The 19,790-nt window shown below is 57.4% G+C and overlaps 3 protein-coding genes across 5 annotated transcripts in view; 1 reads left to right on the top strand and 2 right to left on the bottom strand.

Moving 5' to 3' along the window:
- Positions 1 to 234: 234 nt before the first annotated feature.
- Positions 235 to 2,715, bottom strand: CDKN2D (cyclin dependent kinase inhibitor 2D). The gene is made up of 2 exons (XM_004616565.2): positions 2,291 to 2,715; positions 235 to 1,227 (listed from the first exon to the last, which is right to left on the bottom strand). Exons 1-2 carry the CDS (start codon positions 2,429 to 2,431, stop codon positions 868 to 870), a joined length of 501 nt encoding a protein of 166 aa, XP_004616622.1. The 5' UTR covers positions 2,432 to 2,715; the 3' UTR covers positions 235 to 867.
- Positions 2,716 to 4,735: 2,020 nt separating this feature from the next.
- AP1M2 (adaptor related protein complex 1 subunit mu 2) lies at positions 4,736 to 13,451 on the bottom strand. 2 transcript variants are annotated; one of them, XM_004616566.2, is made up of 12 exons: positions 13,328 to 13,451; positions 9,955 to 10,111; positions 9,710 to 9,777; positions 9,004 to 9,134; positions 8,750 to 8,897; positions 8,312 to 8,438; positions 7,405 to 7,553; positions 7,251 to 7,322; positions 6,914 to 7,072; positions 5,877 to 6,002; positions 5,517 to 5,592; positions 4,736 to 4,998 (listed from the first exon to the last, which is right to left on the bottom strand). In XM_004616566.2, the coding sequence occupies exons 1-12, from the start codon at positions 13,367 to 13,369 to the stop codon at positions 4,976 to 4,978; spliced, it is 1,278 nt and encodes a 425-aa protein (XP_004616623.1). In that variant the 5' UTR covers positions 13,370 to 13,451; the 3' UTR covers positions 4,736 to 4,975. The 2 variants fall into 2 exon arrangements, with proteins under 2 accessions (XP_004616623.1, XP_004616624.1); XM_004616567.2 differs by having other exon boundaries at positions 7,405 to 7,547.
- Positions 13,452 to 17,770: 4,319 nt separating this feature from the next.
- The window catches only part of SLC44A2 (solute carrier family 44 member 2), a 31,703-nt gene continuing 29,683 nt past the window's right edge, over positions 17,771 to 19,790 (top strand). For both annotated transcript variants that reach the window (XM_055126540.1, XM_055126539.1), the window contains exon 1: positions 17,771 to 17,886. In XM_055126540.1, the coding sequence (XP_054982515.1) occupies positions 17,856 to 17,886 (31 nt within the window). In that variant the 5' untranslated portion in view covers positions 17,771 to 17,855. The remainder of the gene's footprint in view (positions 17,887 to 19,790) is intronic.

Below are 19,790 nucleotides of genomic sequence, written 5' to 3'. Positions count from 1 at the left end.
CTGACATCTGGGGCCCTTTCTCCACTCGCGGTTTCCTGCCTCCCTTCCGTTCTGACTTAGAGTAAACCGCGGCCCCACCCAGCTCTCTCGCTCACCCCGAGCACCCTGGGAATTACTCCTCTCCTTTCCCCTCCCCCAAAACGCACCCCGGAGCGTGCGCTAAGCACTCCCCTTTCCCCCGACGGCCTCTTTGTCGCGGGTGCAGAATATCAAGAAAAGACTCCGACACGGGCACCTTACACAAGTCTTAATTTAATGAGTAAAATCGTTAAATTATCACACACATTTTTTTTCCATCAGGCTTAATAAATAGGATTTAAAAAAAACAAAAACAAAAACAAAAATCGCTGTACAAGAGATGGGAAAACAAGCTTCCAACCAATTCGGAAAAGGCTCATCCCACCGGCCCTTATATCTCGGGCGCGCCCCCTCCCCCGGCCCCAAGCAGGGCGCACTCCAGAGGTTTCTCTTGGTACCGCAAGCCAAGGTCGCCAGGAACTCTGGAAGTGGTGACCTCATTCTCTCTGGGGTTGGGACTTTAAATGCTCTCTGCCCTGTGGATCCAGATGGTCGCCCCAGGGAGGAGGAAAAAAAGAACCGTTTCCTGAATATTGCCTGCATCAGCTTTCTCCCATCAACGCATCAGAAAGGGGCGAGAAAAACAAATGAGAAATGCCAGCCCCTCACACAAGGGCACACACCTCAGAAATCCACACCAACAAGCCACAAACCTGGGTCCCACCCCCGAGGCTAAAGGAACTGGAGAGAAAAAGTGAATTTTCCTCCAGCCTCCTCTTCTGAAATGGAATTCGTTCAGGGTCCCTTTGCCGATTGCGGGGGAGGGAGATGCGAGGGGTGGGGGGCAGGTCACAGTGGGGCCATTGTGTGACCTGCCAGAATGTCCGCGAGCTCATGGGCCCCTTTCCCCCGTGCCAGGTCGAGGGGCGTTAGACCGCCGGCGTCCCTGTGATGGAGGTCGGACTCCAAGGCCAGGAACCTCACCACCTCCTTGTGGCCCTCCCGGACGGCCAGATGGATGGGAAGGGACCCCGTGCCGTCGGGGATGTTCACATCGGCGCCGTGATCCACCAACAGTCTCAGGGTATCCAAGAATCCCGTGCGGGCGGCATCATGCGCCGGGGTAGCACCGGAGGTGTCCTGGACATTGGGGCAGGCTCCTTGCTTCAGAAGTTCCAGGGCAATGGCCGGGCTACCGAACATCATGACCTGGGCGGTGGACACAGGACAGAGGGTCAGGAAAGAGGGCATGGAAGGGAAAACCCCCAAGGAATAAAAGCAGCGCACCCCACAGCTGTCTGAAACACGGAAGAACCAGCTCACATCCTTTTAGGAATCACTGCTCCCCCCAAAAAAACCCCCTGAGCATCATCCCTGTAAATAAGACGCCCTCCAGAGGGGCCCCATAGAAGCTTCCATGACTTCTGGAGACAAGATAGGGGTCCAGGCTCATGACTTGTATGCAGCGGACCCCAGATTGAATCCCCAGCACTCCGTGACTCCCCATAGTCCAGCAGCACGGGGAGAGGGGCAACAATTAGGTATTGGGGGGCTTGCTTTAAATCTCCAGCCCTTTTGGCTGAAAATCACCCAGACCTCCTGAGCACTGCTTAGGAGCGCCCTCCCCCCAAAAGAGAACTTCTAGAAATCGAAGGCCCTCTCCCCCAAGAATGAGGGACACTCAGAGATAGTAAAACCTCGGTGCCCCACCCCCAAGGGCAGGGAACAGTGACGTCCAGGAAACTTGAGCCCTCTTTTCCAAGGAATAGTCCCCCACCCCGCCAACCCCCGCAAATAACGGAGGGGCTGGGTAAAAAGCCGCTCAAGAAATGGGTTTCCCGGATAAACGCCCACACCTCCAGCGAAGAGGAACCCCGTACAATGTGTGCCAATTCCCCCCTTGCGCCCCTCTAATAAACCAGGGGCCTAGTGGGGGGAGGGACACATGTCGAAAATGGTCGCCCCCTCCAAACGGAACGACACCACCCCGAGGGCAGGGGGACGCGGCGAAGTCACGAATCCCGGTTCCCAGTGCTGGGCGCTCGCCTTGGAGTCATGCGGGCGAAGCCCAGAGCTAAAGCAATGGAGCCGGCAGGCGCGTCCCTCGGGAAACGGGGTTCCCGGATTCCGGGGACGATGCACCGCGCTCCCCACCCCTACTCTCCGCCAGCACCCTCCAAAGGAGGCACCCCCGAGGCGGACGGCTTCCAGAGGCCGGGCGGCCGAGGCGATGACGAGGAGGTGCGGGGAGGGGTGCAGGGCCGGGCCTCACCTGCAGCGCCGTGTGGCCGAAGCGGTTGAGCGCGTCGGGGTGCACCAGCTCGCGGGACAGCAGGCGGCGCACCTCCTGCACGTCCCCGCGGGCCGCGGCCCCGCTCAGCCGGTCGCCGGCGTGGACCTCGTCCAGCAGCATGTCGACGATACTCGGGCAGGCTGCGGGGAGCGAGAAGGTAAAAGCACAAAAGCCCGCCCAAGCGCGGAGAGGTCAGCGGCGGGCGCCCGCTGCACGGGGCTCCGACCCGAAGGCTCCAGGCTCCGGCGCGACCCCCGCCGCCGCCAGCACCAGGTCCAGCTCCCGGGACCCGGCTCCTCCCCCCTGTCACTCTCCGCGAAGCCCGGCCCAACCCTCGAGGAAGCGCAGGGCCCGGCCCGGCGCCCGCCCCTTAGGGGCCGGCTCTGCCCGGACTCACCCGCTCCTCCTCCAGCTCGGGCGGGGTCTGGTCTGAACCGCCGCAGCCGCCGCCGTCTCACCGCCCTCCTGTGGGCGGAGCCAACTCGCCAGACCCGCCCTCGGACGGCGCTGATTTGTTTTTCTACGAACTGGCTACAAAGTCGCGGGGGTGGCATTGGCCGGCGCGCGACCCGGAGGCGCCCCGCCCGCGCGACCAGGTTAGCCAATCAGCACGCGTCTCCGGGGGGGAGAGGCAGGACTGAGCGCTCCGGAGTGGGCGGTGCCTCTCCTGATTGGGCGAGCCGCGCCGACCGGTGGACTGCAGGACCTGGCGGGGTTTTCGGTTTTCAAACGCGCTCGGCGGGCGGGAAAGACGGCCCGTTTAACTGACCTGAGGAGGGAAAAAGGTCAGAGGCCTTTTGCCTATGGGCGCGGGCTGCTCCAGGAGGCAGTTTTGGGGGATGTGCAGTCTAGAATTCCACTTACCTCAACACGAGATGGGTAGAGCATGCATGCGTTCATTTACATATTCACTCATTCTCCTGCCTTATGGGGGAAACCGGCCCACGCTGGGAACCCATTTTACCTTTTTTTTTTTTTTTTTTGCTTTTTGAGTTACTACTGGATCATGCACTCAAGAACGACTCCTGGCGGTGCTCAGGAATCATATGGGCTGCTAGGAATCAAACCCGGGTCAGCCGTCTGCAAGGCAAAAGGCCTACCCGCTGTGCTGTTGCTCCAGCCCCTAGGAGCGCATTTAATTAATAAATTTATTAATTAATTTATTTATTTTTGCTTTCTGGGTCATGCTCGGCGATGCACAGGGGTTACTTCTGGCTCATGCACTCAGGAATTACTCCTGGCGGTACTTGGGGGACCATATGGGATGCTGGGAATTGAACCCGGGATAGCCATTTACAAGGCAAACTCCCTCCTCACTGTACTATTGTTCCAGTTCCACCCTGCAGCATTTTGACCAATCTCCCCAAGCAGTAGAACAATATATGATACATATACACACACACACACACACACACACACATATATATATATATATATATGTATATATATACAGGCGATGTTCAGGGCTTACTCCTTGCCCTGCTGAACCTGGGTCAGCAAGCGCCCTCCCTGGTGTACCATCACACAGCCACCGTGGGACGGGACAGGAGGAGGATGAAATTGCGTCTTGCTAGTTCAGATTGCTCCCACACTGGCCAGGATGGAAATCCCCGCCCGCTGGTGGCCTCCAGGGTGGGACTCCATAGCTCCTCCAGCAGCCTTCTTCAATTTGAAAGTTTCCTGAGCCCAGACTTTGGAGGAGGCGCTCCCAGCAGTGCTGGGGGGGCCACTTCTGGTCGAGTGACCAAGGAAGGCAGGTGAAGACAATCTAATCTTCAGAGGGCTGTGGAGCTGGTTAAACAGGGAGAGTGCTACTCTTTGGGGAAAGGAAAGGTGGTTGCAATAGACAGGGCTTCTTGGAGGAAGGGGCCTTTGAAAGAGGTAGGTGAGTCTTGTATGTCTAGAAAAGCGTGTTCTGGAGGAGAGAGGGAGGAGGTGACAGCGAGGGCGGGAGGTCGGGAGGTAATGCAGATCAGGCCAGTGGGCCCAGTTAGCACTTGAATTTTGTTTTGTTTTCAGGTCATACCCGGCTCTGTACTTGGGAACTACTGGCGGTGCTCAGGGGATCCAATGGATTGTCGGAGATCCCGGGTGCTTGTGGCACTATCGCTCCAACCCCTGAACAAAGGGGTGTGTGGGGGGGTGTGGACACTTGAGTACTGCCACAGGCCGACTTGGAGGCTCGCAGGCGCCTTCTGGCGTCTGAAAGGGGGATTGACTGTAGAGGCAGGTGATTGGGACCCCCGTGGAGTAGTGACTGAGGGAAGGCTGTGTGTGACCCCCTCCCATCCTCCCATCCGTCCTCCCTGGCGACCCCAATCCCCAGTCAAGAAGCACATCTTCGAGGCCTGAGTCATCACTTTAATGCCACCTTAAAAGTCAGGTACAGGGAACAGGGACGGTTTCCCACACCACCCCCAAAGGTAGATCACTGCAAAAAAGGCACTTGCGGGGCGGGACCTCAGCCCCGCCCCTTATACTTCATATACAACAGGGGGTGCCTGGAGAAGCCCGGGAACACCCCCCTCTTCCTGGTCTCTGGATGGAATGAAACAGCTGGAGAATAACAGCTGCACAGTCTGGGTGCCCCTCCCAAGGGCACCCCATCTTCTCTCCTGTCAGTGGCCTGGCGGTGCCTGGCTCCAGCCCCTTCTCTCCGCCCTCCTAGGTGGTTCGAAGTTGATAATCTGCCGGGAAACAAGAACGGGACTGGGCTAAGAAGTGGGGAGAGGGGCTGAGCCCCAGGATAAAAACAAAAACCAAAACCTTTATGCTTTGTCCTCAAGCCCATGCTCAAACCCCAGAGTAGGGGGCTGGAGTGATAGTATAGCAGGTTGTCCTTTGCCTTGCACGTGGCCCACCCGGGTTCAATCCCCAGCACCCCCGTCCCCCGAGCACCGCCAGAAATAATTCCTGAGTGCAGAGTCAGGAGAAATCCCTGAGCAACTCTGGGTATGACCCAAAAGGCGGTGGGACGAGGTGGGGGAGAAAAAGGCAAAGGGAGTGCTCATGCAGGGCAGGAACCCTGTTGGTGGGGGGATGATACGGATTCCTTAGTGCCCATTGTACAGGTGAGAAAATTGAGGCCCAGCGAGCTACAGGGTCCAAAGCAGCCTGGGATCGGGCAGGCTGCACAGGGGAGGCGCCCATATTCCCAGCCTGGATGTAGCCTGAGCCCCACACCCCCACCGACATGCAGCCTCACCCCCGCTCTGGGTGATGTATCGGACCCAGGGCAGCGCCTGGTACCCACTCTTCTCGATGATTTTCATATACCGCACCTAAAATTACACACAGAAAGGGGAGCTGGGGGAACATGCACAGGAAAGGGAGGGGGCTGCGGGGGGACTCGGGCTGGGAGGTTAGAGGTGACGGGTTTCAGGGCACAGATGGGCAGTGGGCGGGAAGGTCAGCCAGGATGTGGCAGGAGAGAGAGCACAGTCTGAGACGCACGCCGGGGCCTGGGGTGACCTGGGCTCAGAGCAGAAGTGGAGATACTGACCCCCAGAGAGCCAGGCCAGGGGATGGGAAGCACCAGATCTCCCCCCGTGCCCACGTCCCTCACCTGGATCCCAGAGACGGTGAAGTAGGGGATCTCAAACTTGACCCCAATGGGGGGCCGGCCCTCCACCTCCTCCTTCTCCACACTGGGCAGGCCAAAGTGGGCACGCATCAGGTACTCCTTGCCCCCCTGAAGGCAGGTGGGTAGCATCAGACATGCCACGGGAGTCCCTGGGCATCCCAGACCTTCCCCACCGCAGCTCCGGGTCAGGGCCTACTGAACCCATTTCCCAGATGAGGAAAGTAAAGGCTGGGATGGACGAGAAGCAGCTCAAAGGGCTGGTTTGCATATAGGATTCTGAGTCAAGTCTGAGTACCACTAGAATGATGCCTGAACACCAAGCTAGGAGTAACTCCAGCCTAGCTGACACCTCCAGGGGTGGCCACAAAAGCCCAGAAAGGGGCCAAAAATATAGTCCAGTGGGGAAAGATGCATGCCTCACACATGGCTGATCCGAGTGTGATCCCAAGTACCACACAGGAACCCCTGAGCCCTGCCAGGAGTGATCCCTGAACACTACCAGCTGTAGCTCCAAACCGCACACACATATACACACACACAGCCACACACACAACCATACACACACACACACACACACACAGTGGGGGAGGGAATAAAAAGCAAAAAGTGGACGGAGAGAGAGTAGGCACAGAGCCAGGAGCAAGCCCTGAGCACTGCCAGGTGTGACTCCCCAAAACCAAAATTTGTTTACAAAGCAAGAATGGGATCAGGGGTGTCGGTTGTCTTTGCTGCCTGCTCCCACCGGGCCTGCTGACCCCAAAGAACACTCATGTGGGGCAGAGCGATAGCACAGGGGGTAGGGCCTTGCACGCGGCCTGCCAGACTTCAATCCTCGGCATCCCATAGGGTCCCCATGCACCGCCAGGAATAATTCCTGAGTGCAGAGCCAGGAATAACCCTTGAGCATTGCCGGGTGTGACCCAAAGAGCAAAAAAGAAAAAAAAGAACGCCCGTGCGTGTGCACAGCTGGGGTCCCCCAACTCCCCGCCCCACCCTCTCCCGGCCGCCTCCCGGCTCACCGGGAAAGACTTGATACTCCAGATCACCACGTTCTTCTCGGGCACGTACTTGGCGCTGCCCACGCTGGTCTTGAAGCGCGGAGAGTCGGCGTCACTGGGCACCGGTACGCAGATCTCCACGCCGTTGGCCACCGACTGCTTCTTAAACTGGCCCTTGGCCTGGGGTGGGGGGGGGGAATGACTAACGCCTCTTTACAGCTGGCACGGGTTCTACGGAGCCCTGCCCGAGGAAGCCCTAAGCATCCACCCACCGAGAGTGACCCCGCCCCAAACTGAAACCAAGCAAGGAAATATCCGTCGAAGAAGGCCGGGAAGGAAAGTCCCCGGCCGCGGTCACCTTCACCATGATCTCCACGCGGCTGTGCGAGAATTTCTCAATGACCGACTCGATCCAGATGAGCGGCTTGACCTGCGGAGCCGGGAGAGAGCCAGGGCGTCCTGGGCCGTTCCGGGGTCTGCGCTCGGCCACGGGGTGCGGGCGCCTCACTCACCTGGGTGCTGAGGCGGTAGGACATGAGCTCGAAGTCGCCGTCGGGCGGGATGAAGGAGATGGTGCGGTCATTGTCGAAGCGCGACAGCCGCACGCACTGGTGGAACTTGACGTCCTCCAGCTCCACCGACTTGTTCTTACTCCCTGAAACTCGGAGCCCAGCGTGCCGGGTGACCCTGGGGGCGCCGGCGCGGCTGCCCCTCCCTGCGGCGGCCCTGCCCTTCCCCATGTCCGTATCCAGGACAGTGAAAAGGGAGGTTCAGAGTGGCCGAGACACTTGGCCCCGGTCACCCAGTAGGCCGGGAGCAGTGGAAAGATGGACACGCGGGGGGAGTCTGTCACTGTCTGACTTCTCAGCGCCCCGCACTGGAATAGCCAGTCCCTGAGGGCAAGTGGCCGGAGCCATAGCCCAGTGCGGGGCCCACCCGGGTTCCATCCCCAGCACCCCATATGGTCCCCCGAGCATGGTCAGGAGTGACCCCTGAATGCAGAGATAGGAATAAGCCCTGACCACCTCCGGGAGTGGCCAAACCCTCCCACAAAAAAGGAGGGCAAGGATGTGTCTTGGTCCCACCCCCCCAAATCTTGCCAGCCCATAGAATAAAGCCTCTCCAACAGGCTGCGCTACTCGCCCTGACCAGCAGAGGGCGTGCAAGGGCTTCTTTCAGGTCCAGCTTCAATTTCCCCAACACACACACACACACACACACACACACACACACACACACACACACACACACACACACACACACACACACACACACACACACACACACACACACACACACACACACACACACACACACACACACACACACACACACACACACACACACACACACACACACACACACGCGCCCCAGCTTTAGGTGGCTCCTTCCTCAGGTGGCCCCGCCGTGGACACTTACGGCCAGTGAGCTCGAAGAGCACACGGTCGTTAAGGCCCAGCCGCAGCTCCGGCATCCCAGACAGAAACACCTTGAGCTTGATGGTGCCCACAATCTCGCTCAGCAGGACACTGCCATTGGCGTTGACCTAGGGGTGGGGGGGTGGTCAATTGGCGCAGGCCCCGCCCCACGACAGACACCTAGGCCCTTTAGGGGCAGGACTCACCAGGAACCACGCCCCCGGCAGATTTCACGCCCCTCAGGATAGGCTCCGCCCCCAGCAAGAACCTCGCCCCCTTTGGTGGCAGGGGGTGGGGCTTACCAATAGGCGCCACGCCCCAGGCCGACACCACTCCCCTGCGGCAGAGGCCACGCCCTCACAGTATACCCTGCCCCTTAGCAGGAGCCGCACCCTGGGCAGATGCCATGCCCCTTCGGTGGCAGGTTCCCTGGGCTCACCAGCAGGTTGACTGACTCGATGACATCAATGAAGACCTCGTTCTTCTTGTACTTGAGGCCTTCGGAGCGCCACGACACAGCATTAGTCACGGTAGAGGGCACCCGAGATTTGCCAGTCTCCAGCTTGTTGCCCTGCTGCGTGATGTACCTACAGGGAGGGACGGTTCCTGGGGCCACCTCCCCCTCCTCCCCTCGCCCCGGCCCCCCACCTGGAGATTTTCCTGGGTGGCCACCTCTGTCCCCGGCCCACTCACTCCTGAAGGATTTTGCTGTCGGTAGTTTGCGGGAAGCCGAAATCCATGAGCTCATCCAGCAGCTCGTACACGATGACAAAGTTGTCCCTGATGCTCTCCTCTTCTAGCTCCTTAAAATACTCGGAAAAGACCTTGGGGGGCGGGGCACAGGGGGACAGGAAAGAAATGAAACATTCTGAATACCTGGACGGGCTCTTTTGAGAAGTCTTCCCTCATCTCCCACCCCGGGTTTGGGGGGTTATTGAGCTGGCCTTGCATGATCTCAAGAGCACTGCTAGGGGTCAGAAGTAGCTGCTGAGTAAGGCTGGGTGTGACCCCAAAACTCAATAAACAAAAATCCCAGACACCCACAGATGTGTGAATGGCTTAGCCTGGTTCCCCCCTTGGGGCCGCATCCCAAATTGGCCAACAACTTGGAGCAACTCTGTAGTACCTACTGCACACCTGCACCAGGGCCCAAAGCTGACAGCACCCCCAGCCCCCTCGCGCCCAAACACAGTCATGTGTATGAGGAGAGAAGCATAACTACGAGTCCAGAAGGAGGGAGATCCAGGGGAACTTCTTGGAGGAGGGGGCACAGTTACCCCAATGTTGTTCGTTTTTGTGGGGGTAGGCCACAGTGAGGTGCTCGGAGGCTATTCCCAGCCAATGGGAGGCGGGCCAGATGAGCAGACAAGAGACTTGCCAAAGGGCAGCCAGGACATACCTCCACTGTCTTGTACAAGAAGGAGTAGACCAGCGATGCGTTGGCATTCTTCAGGGTGGTTGCCACCACTGGGGCACAGGTGGGTGAAGGAACAGGTGCCACTTGGGAACATGCCAAGGAGGGCCAGGCTCCCACCCTGCCTCCCCGGTCCCACATCTCTAAGGGCCCCACCCACCACCCGGCATTGGGGAGCGCTGTGCAAGTCCTGCCTGGGTTTGCCCTCTCTGGGCCCCGTGGGAGGATACGGTAGAGGTTGCTGTGCTTGATCCACAGGAAGTGCACTCGGCCATGGCTCAGCAGTGGGGCCAGCGCACCCTCTTCCTCCCTCTGCATGAGAAGCGGCATGAAATACTCGATCTCGCTCATGGCAATGTCGCCCTTGTAGTTGCGGCTGATCAGGGGCTACGAGCAGGCAGAGACGGTGCATCACTTCTGGGGCATGCGGTGGGGGGCCTTGTTCAGACTCTGGCACCTGCAGGTCCCTGCTGGCCACGGGCCATGAGATTTGTAAGGAGAGTCCAGAACCTTCAAGGAGGGCTGCAAGGTGGGTGAAGCTGTCACCTCTCTTTTAGAAAGTGGGGGGAACTGAGTGCACAGAGGTGGGAAGTGGGGGCTTGGGATCGGGAGGGCTCAGAGCCAGGGTACTTGCCTTGAAAGTGTGGGGGGGTTACTGGCCACATGTGCACAGCGGGACCCACAACCACACTTGCTGTTTAGGGGTTCGTGGTGCCCAAAGTGTGCCATTTGGGGCACCCTGAAACCTCATGTGTGGGCGCGCACACACACACACACACACACACACACACACACACACACACCCTTACCTGTAAGCCTCATAACCCCACCATCAGGGGGTGCCCCAACCACACACACAGACCTGTAAACCTTAACACACACACACACACACACACACACACACACACACCCCTTGCCTGTAAGCCTCATAACCCCACCATCAGGGGGTGCCCCAACCACACACATACACAACCTCATGTGCAGACACACACACACACACCCCTTACCTGTAAGCCTCATAACCCCACCACACACACACACACACACACACACACACACACACACACACTTACCTGTAAGCCTCATAACCCCACCATCAGGGGGCACCCCAACTACACACACAGACCTGTAAACCTTAACACACACATACACAACCTCATGTGCAGACACACCCACCCCCCCCCCACACACACACCTTACCTGTAAGCATCATAACCCCACCATCAGGGGGCGCCCCAACCAAGACTGTGAGCCCTGCAACCAAGTCTGGCACTTGACAGCATTGCTGGGACCAGGGAAGGGAAATTAAGGTAAAATAATAATCACAGAACTGGCCCTGCCTCCTGCCCAAATGAGGCCCCGAGCGGTCGCCCATGTACAGCTCCTCCGCTCCTGAACAGCCATGATCCCAGCACCACAGAAACCAATCTTGGAATGCAGCGGCTGCTGGCTGAAATACCTCTGGACTTAATACCAGAATTCCAAACCTGGGCGGCCGCTTTCGCGACCGGGCAACATCATATGCTCTTTGTTACCAACAATAGAAAACATACAATCTAATGGGGTGTGTGAGTTGATAGCACAGCGGTTGGGCATTTGCCTTTCATGCAGCCGACCCGAATTCGATTCCTCCGCCCCTCTCGGAGAGCTCGGCAAGCTACCGAGAGTATCGAGCCCTCGCGCCAGAGCCTGGCAAGCTACCCATGCGTATTGGGTATGCCAAAAACAGTAACAATAAGTCTCTCAATGAGATACATTACTGGTGCCCGCTTGAACAAATCGATGACAGGATGACAGTGACAGTGACAGTGACAGTGACAATCTAATGATGCCATTCCGACAGGTCTGACTGTTGGGGGAAAAACTCCAAATGATAGTGAGTTTCCTGTCAAAAATTGAATGTAATCAAAGTAAGGAAAGAGTAAAGTGAAAAATCATCTGCCACACAGGCAGAGGGGGAGTGGAAAGGGGGGGTATGCTGAGATTATTGGTGGTGGAAGATGTGCACTGGTGAAGGGATGGGTGTTTGAGCATAGTATGACTGAGACTCGATCCTAAAAGTCCTGTAACTGTTTTCACGGTGACTCAATTAAAAAATAATAAATAAATAAATAAAATAATAATCACAGAGGCCAGAGACTTAGTACAGAGGATAGAGCGCTTGCTTTGCACGCGGCCCACCTGGGTTCTATCCCCAGACCCACATAGGGCCTCCACGATGCTCCCCAGTCTTGAGCACTGTTGGGTGTGGTGGCCCAAACGCCAAACTCCCCTCTCCCAAAGGAACGGCTCATGTGTTACACCACAACCTATGAGTTTGAGGCCCTCAGTTTAATCCCTGGCAGCACCAAGCCCCAGCCCAGCCAGCCCCTCCCCGGTCTTCCCTGGGGGGTGGCCCCTATGAATAAAGTCAAAGAACAATGGGGAAACGAGAAGCCATCTTGCCTTCAAAATTTGGGGGGTTGGTTTTAGATTTTGGCCACATGGGTGGTGCCCAGGTATGGTACTGGGGTTCAAGCCCAGACTCCCGTCCCTGCAAGCCCTTTGCTCCTGCCTGTGGCGTGGTCCAGGGGGGCGGGGAAGGGGCTAGTACTCTTCTGCATCTGAGGTCCTGGATGACATCCAGCAGGGCGAGAAACAAGCCCAAGGATCCTGATCAGTAATCCAGTGGGGATAGTCCCACACACAGTCAACCTGGGATTGATCCCCGGCACCTCAGAGGGTCCCCTGAGCCCCGCCAGGTGTGATCCTTGAGCACAGAGCCAGGAGTCAGCCCTGAGCACCACCCAGTGGTTGTGGTCCAAAACAGAAAGAGAAAAGACACAAACCAAATACTCAACAAGTTCTACTCTAGCCTCAGGCTGGGTGGGCACAAATCAATGAGGCCAGGATGATGGAGAGAAGTGGAAGAGGAGGAGGAGGAGGAGGGATGAGAAAAGAGGAAGGGCAAAGGACAAGGATCAAATCTAAATTTGACATTTATTGCCAAGCTCAGCCTGGGATAAGAAATTGGGTACGGAGCACCACCAGGAGTAATTCCCCACGCAGAGCCAGAAGTAGCCCCTGGGCATCGCTGGGTGTGATCAAAAAAAGGACACCCCCCCTGCAAAAAAAGAACTTGGGTGCCAGGGGGCATCCTGTAGCGGCAACTCAGCACCTTCAGACGCCCCCCAAAAGTATTCTTGGTGCCTGAACACTCACGACTCGTGCCGGCAGGGACCTGACCGGTCACTGTGGGACTTGGCCAAGAGACAAGGACAGCGAGTGCCGCCAGGGACGCTTTGGTGTCCCCAGAACGCGCAGCGTGCAGAGAGAGATGCCGGCGGTAGGAGGGCGCGTCCCAAAGGGTCGGGCGGCGGGCACGCGCCGAGTCGCGTTCGTCTTTGGGGGCGGGGACCTGTGTGTCCCCATTTTGCAGTAGAGGGAAACTGAGGCCTCACCAGGCCAAGTCCCGGGGGGCCCCAGGCTAGCGGCTGGCGACCCGTTTGTTGGGGGGAATCCCTAGAAGGTGGGCAGGGTCCTGAGGCTTCCCTGCGGGCAACCCGGGGCCGGGGTGGCGCGGCCTCGCCGGTGGGGGGCCCGGTCCCCCGCGCGCGCCCTCACCTTGCCCTTCACGTCCAGGATAAAGACAGCCGAGGCGGACATGGTGGCGGCCCGCGGACCAGGGAGGTGACAGTGGCGCCGCTTCCTCCTTCCTGCGGAAGCCGAGCGCGCAGGTGAGCGGCCAGGTGAGCGTCTTAAAGGGGAGGTGGCCAGGTGAGCCGCACGTCGGCCGACACGGAGGGCGCCTCTGAGGGTGGGGCGGGGCTTCCCCGGGGCTCCTGCTGGCACCGCCCCTTTGCCCTTTGCACCCGGGCAATGCGATGCCCTCGGGGCGAAGACCCCCAGGGCACGCTCACCTTCACTGGGTAAACACACTCCTCTGTTCATTCATCCATCTGCCCATCTATCTGTACATTGTCTAGCCATCCTTCCAGCCTTCTAGCGACCCATCCTTCCATCCATCTGCCCACCCATCCATTCATCTGTATAGCCAGCCCACCTGTCTGCTCTCCAACCCTTCATTCATCCATAATTTCCTCCCATCTACTGCCTGTCACTCCATTCTTTCTTCCAGACATCCATCCATAGAGCCAGTCTGCCTTCCTGCCTTTCATTTATTTATTTATCCAAAACATCCTTCCATCCTTTCTTCCTCCTTCCTTCCTTCCTTCCTTCCTTCCTTCCTTCCTTCCTTCCTTCCTTCCTTCCTTCCTTCCTTCCTTCCTTCCTTCCTTCCTATTTTCTCTCCCCTGCAGGTATGTGAGCCCCAGTTGGCAGAGACTTAATCCTCCTCAGGTCCATCTCCCCAGTGCACAGCACCAGTTGCTCAATTCACTGATTCACACAAGAGATATTTATGCTGGGGCTGGAGTGATAGCACAGCAGGTAGATGGTTTTCCTTGCACATGGCCGACCCGGGTTCAATTTCCAGCATCCCTTATGCATCAATTCCGGGTTCCATTGATGAGAGAGAAAGCAGAAAAGAAAGAGTGAAGTGAAATGAGGGAAGTCAATGTTCTGGGTTCAATTCCCAGCATCAATTTCGAGCACTGCCAGGTGCATGGGCCAGGAGTAACCCCTGTGCAACGCTGGGTGTGACCCAAAAAAGTCAAAAAAAAAAAAAAAAAGAGAGAGAGAGAGATTTATGCTGGGCTCAGAGCCATAGTGCAGCAGGAAGGGCGATTGCCTTGCATGCAGCAGGCGCGGGGTTCATTTTTGGCACCCCATAGGGTCCCCTGAGCCCTGCCAGGAGAGATACCTGAGCAAAGAGGCAGGAAATAAGCCCTGAGCACTGCTGGGTGTGGCCCCAAAACTAAAATAAAAATAAAGAAGGCCTGAGCATGCTAAGCCCTGGGCTCTCCTCGCCTACCCATCAGCCTGTTTTCTCATCACTGGGGGCTCACACACAGGGTTTCAGTGGGGGTTGGAAATCCCTTATGTAAGTTGGGGGGTCCCTGGGCAGGGGAACTGTCAGGCACAGCTAAGTGTGCTCTGGGGGCGCGGGCGTGCATGGGAGCCCAGAGCCTGGAGCTTACAGGCAGGTGCACTCACCACCTGGGTCACCTCAGGGTCCCTGAAGCTCAGTGTAATGCAGCATGTCAGCTCTGCCGCAAAGAGCAGAGTAGTTTTCTCCTCCAGCGGCGGCGGGGGCTGCAGTCCAGGCATCCTTGAGTCCCTTCCAGGGGCCCCCTCTCCTGAAGCCCCAAGGAGATGTTTTTTTTTTTTTTTTCTTTTTGGGTCACACCCGGCGATGCACAGGGTTACTCCTGGCTCATGTACTCAGAAATCACTCCTGGCGGTGCTCAGGGACCATATGGGATGCTGGGAATCAAACCTGGGTCGACCTCATGCAAGGCAAATGCCCTATCCCGCTGTGCTATTGCTCCAGCCCCTGGAGATGTGTTTTGGACATAAACAAAACCTAAAAGCCCTGGCTGAGGGCTCCCAGAGTCTGAAATTCCAGGCCTGTTTGGCTGAAATATTCATGAGCCAGCCGGAACAGGGCAGCGCTGCTCAGCCGCCCTGCTGCTGTCACCTCCCCCTGCTGTCACCTCCCCCTCTCAGAGCCCCTGCCCCTGCCCCAGTTTCTCCTCTAACCTCCCAAGGGTCACCCCTCCAGGCCCTGCCCCCAGGCACCTCTTTCTCTTCATTGGTGAAAGCTTCTCCCTGACTGCCTTTGCCGCCAGCACCCCTGTAGCAGATGGCTTCCCCGGCTTGACCCCTTGCCCCAGACTCGCTGACTTCCCTCATTTCACTTCCTCTCTCTCTTTTCTGCTTTCTCTCACACAGCACCCTCCTTCCTCCATAGTCAGAGCTCAGCTCTCCTCCTCCTCCAGGAAAACCTCTCTGGTTTCCTCGGATTTCCCACTCTAGGTCTGGGTCAGGACCCTCTCTCTCCTCCCCTTTCTGGTCTTTCCCAAGTGACCCAGGTGCTCCTCTGAGAGCTGTAAAGTCCTAGATTACATTTTTCTTCTTGGCACCCGCTCCACTCCCTGGTATTATAAAGACAACCCAGGGTCTCTCTCTCCTCTCTCTCTCCTCTCTCTCCTCTCCCTCTCTCCTCTCTCTCTCCTCTCTCTCCTCTCCCTCTTTCCTCTCTCTCTCCCCTCTCTCTCCTCTCTCTCCTCTCTCTCTCCTCTCTCTCCTCTCCCTCTCTCCTCTCTCTCTCCTCTCTCTCCTCTCCCTCTATCCTCTCTCTCTCCTCTCTCCTCTCCCTCTCTCCTCTCTCTTCCCTCTCTCTCCCTCTCTCTCTCCCTCTCTCTCTCTTTCTCTCTCTCTCTCTCTCTCTCTCTCTCTCTCTCTCTCTCTCTCTCTCACACACACACACACACACACACACACACACACACTCCAGGCTTCCACATGCAATAAGCAGTTGACCCGAGTTCCATTCCTGACACCACATATGGACCTCCAAGCCCCCGACTAGGAGTGAGTCCTGAGCACACAGGCAGGATGAAGCTCTGAGCACAGCTGGGTGTGACCCCCCAAACCAGAAACAAACAAACAAACAAAAAGTGCTCACCCTTTTTTTTTTTTTTTGGCTTTTTTTTTTCTTTTTTGGCTTTTGGGTCACACCCAGCGATGCTCAGGGCTGACTCCTGACTCTGCACTCAGGAATCACTCCTGGCGGTGCTCAGGGGACCCTATGGTATGTTGGGGACCAAACCTAAGTTGGCTACGTGCAAGGCAAACGCCCTCCCCACTCTGCTGTTGCTCCAGCCTCCAAGTGCTCACCCTTTGTATCATCTCCCTGAACCCCAGCTGCTATTTTAAATTTTATTTTTCTATTATTATTGGTGGGGGATTGGGCCACACCTGGTGGTGCTCAGGACTTATTCCCGTCTCTATGCTCAGAGATCACACCAGGTGGGGTTTGGGGACCCCTATGCAGTGCTAGAAGTTGAATTAGATGTGGTCCTTTCACTGACCCCCCCAAAAAAAAGGGGGGGAGAAGTTATCACAATGAGGGAAGCAACATTGGAGTCCATGCATGTCCGAGGTTCTGGGTTCTATCTCCGGGGTAGCAAAAAAGAAAGAAAAGACATTTCCTAGTGGTGGCGTCAGCTTGGATTCTCAGCTGAAGTTGGTTCCCGTCCCTTGATTCTGGTGGGTGTATATTGCCACATGGGTGCATTTAGTAATTTCTGTCCTTTGCAAGGCTGTCTCCTGAGGCTATATGGGTCACACCTAGCGCCTGCCAGGGCCACCTACCACAGTGCACAGAGACCATTTGATGCTCAGGTTCGAACGCAGGGTCTTGCGCCTTTGACACCTTTGATCAAACCACCTGAGCCTGTTCCCGGGCTCCCGCCCCTGGGTCAATAGGTTTGACTTCCATCTTCCAGCTAATTTGTTTTCAATTTTTGAGTTTTGTTTTCTTTGTGGTGCTGGGCTTAAGCCCTGAGCTCCTGTACGCAAAGCACTTGTGCCAGCTCCGAGTATTGTGTCCTGGGGATCCACTTCCACACCACTGCACTTCTCCCATCCCCGATGGGGAAAATCAATCAAGAAAATCAATGAAGAAGAAACATCTTTTTTGTCTGTTTGCTAGATGTTCGCTAGTATCCAGGTGGCGCTCAGGCTCCAGGGGGCGAATGAGCAATGATACGGGGGTCGGAGCGACAGGACAGCTGCTAGGGCGTCTGCCTTGCAGCGGACCAGGGTTTGGGGTTTGATTCCCAGCATTCCATATGGAACCCCAGGCTTCCATATGGTTTCTCCTGAGCCCCGCCAGGAGTGACCCCTGAGCACAGAGCCAGGAGCAAGCCGTGAGCACCGCCGGGTGTGACCCAAAACACAAAGCAAACACACCCATAGCGGAATGATGCACGTTTGCACGGCTCCTCGGCCCCCCTAAACACGCCACGACGAGCTAGGAAGGCATCTGGGGAAACAAAGGTGGGAGACCCGGCCAGTCCCGCGCCTGGCCCCGCCTCCTAGCCCCGCCCCCACCAAACGCGGGCTCCCATTGGGCGTGACTCGAGAGGCGTAACCGGGGGCGGGGCCTGTCCGGGGCGGGGCGCTGCAGCCGCCGAGCCGCCCGCCCGCCGGGGCTGGGGTCGCGCCGCCGCCGCCCGCTGCGGCCATGGAGGACGAGCGCAAGGACGGAGCCTACGGTAGGGGCCACCTCTGCTGAGCTCGGGGGCGCGGGACTTGCGGGGGAAGGGAGCCCTGAGGCCGTAAACACCCGCTCTGCAGCTGTGTATGTCAGGGTGTTTCGGATGCACCCCCCGCCTTGCGCCCCGCGAGGGGCTTGCCAGCCCGGGGCTGCAGCCGAGTCCCCAGTTCCTTCCCGGGAGACCCCAGCGGTCTCTGCCCGGCTGATGAACCCGTTTGCACGGCGCATGCTCCACCGGGAGGTCCCGTTATCTGGGTGTCTCAGGCGCCAGCGGGGGAGGGGAGGAGGCTGACCAGGACAGGGGAAGGGGCCAGGGCGGGCCCGACCTCCGCGGAGCCCCCCACCCCCTTTTCCAGGCTCCTTTGTCCACCTCCTTTGACTCTCCCAACCCCCCCACAAAACCACCACCACCACCACTAACACAAGTATCGGCCTGGGTTTCTGTGCAGTTGGAGAAACTGAGGCAGAACAGGGTGAGGTGGGAGCAAATGGGGTCTCTCTGGGCAACTGGAAGGGCGGAAATCGAGGCGCCTCTGGTGAGGGGGCAGGAAGGAAGCCGGAAACAATTGAGTAACTTTCCCCGCCTTTTGCCAGTAAGTGGGGGTACCTGGTTTCCATTTCTCCCAGAACCCTTTGCCCCAAGCTCGGAGGGTGGTCTTGGCCTGGGCCCCTGGGCCCCCTCCACACAATTGCACCCCACTTTGCTGCCTAAGGTCCTAAGGAGGCTGAGTCCCGGCCCTCAGCTATTTGTCGATCTGTATTTAGGGGTCCCCAGGGACGAGGGGGACACGGTGCCGTGCTTGAGACTCCCAGGCCTCTTGTGAGCCAACAACTTCCTGGAAACTGTGGTAGTCTTGAGGAGGGGGCAGGAAACCACTTAAAAATGAGACAAAAACAGAGTCTACCCAGCCATTCCCCACAGGCACTAGGGCCTCCAGAGGCCACAGAGAGACAGACAAACTGGGACCCTCCCTGCCCTGGGCAGCCCCTTCCCCTCCTTGCCTGAAGCTGCTGTACCAGCAATACTGGATTGACATACCCTGCCAGTGACCCAATGCTGTGCATCCTTTGAGAGTGACTAGCAGTCTCTGGTCTGGAGATCTCACCCCAGGTCCCGGGGAGCAGCACCTGAGGAATCCTGGTGGCCGTGAGGTCCTGCTGGGGTGGGCAGTGGGGGCCAGTGGGCAGTGATGTGATCACCAGGCCTTGAAATTGACTGAGTTGAAGTCAGCTAGGCAGGCCGGACCAAGCCCCCTCAACTTGGCAGGCTGGGGAACCGGAGGTGGGGAGTGTCCTGCGGGCGCTGCCCCTGGCCCACATGCGTCCAGTGAGCTTATGGCGGGCAGGATCTGGGCAGTAAGAACAGGGAAAAAGCGTGAGAAGGGACAAAGGAGGCCTTTGTACCTGGGGGTGGCAGGAGTGGGTGAAACCAGGAACAGTGTGTGTGGGTGAGTGCGTGCGCATGCGCGTGCACATGTGTGTGCATGTGTGGGTGAATGTGTGGGTGAGCGTGAGTGTGTATGTGTGTGATGTATGTGTGTGAATGTGTGTATGTGTGTTTGTGAGCATGTGTGTATATGTGAACATGTGAATGTGTGTGAGAGCATGTATATTTATGTGTATGTGTGTGAGAGTATTGTGTATGTGTGTTTATTTGTGTGAATGTGAAAGCATGTGTATATGAGTATGAGCATGTGTGTTGATGTGTGTAAGTACTTGTATATGTGAGAGCATGTGTGCGTATGTGTGAGCATGTGTGTGTGTGTGTGAAAGCCAAGAGTGTGTTTATATGTATGCATGAGTATGTATGTGTTTATGTGTGTGGGAGCGTGTGTGTATGTATGTGTGTGAGTGTGAGTGTGTGCGCGTACGCGGCTGCGGTCTGGGGAGGGAAGCAGCTGG

Source organism: Sorex araneus, chromosome 2 (assembly GCF_027595985.1).
Source record: "Sorex araneus isolate mSorAra2 chromosome 2, mSorAra2.pri, whole genome shotgun sequence".
NCBI classification, from domain to species: domain Eukaryota; kingdom Metazoa; phylum Chordata; class Mammalia; order Eulipotyphla; family Soricidae; genus Sorex; species Sorex araneus.
This window is presented reverse-complemented; position numbering and strand designations above follow the sequence as displayed.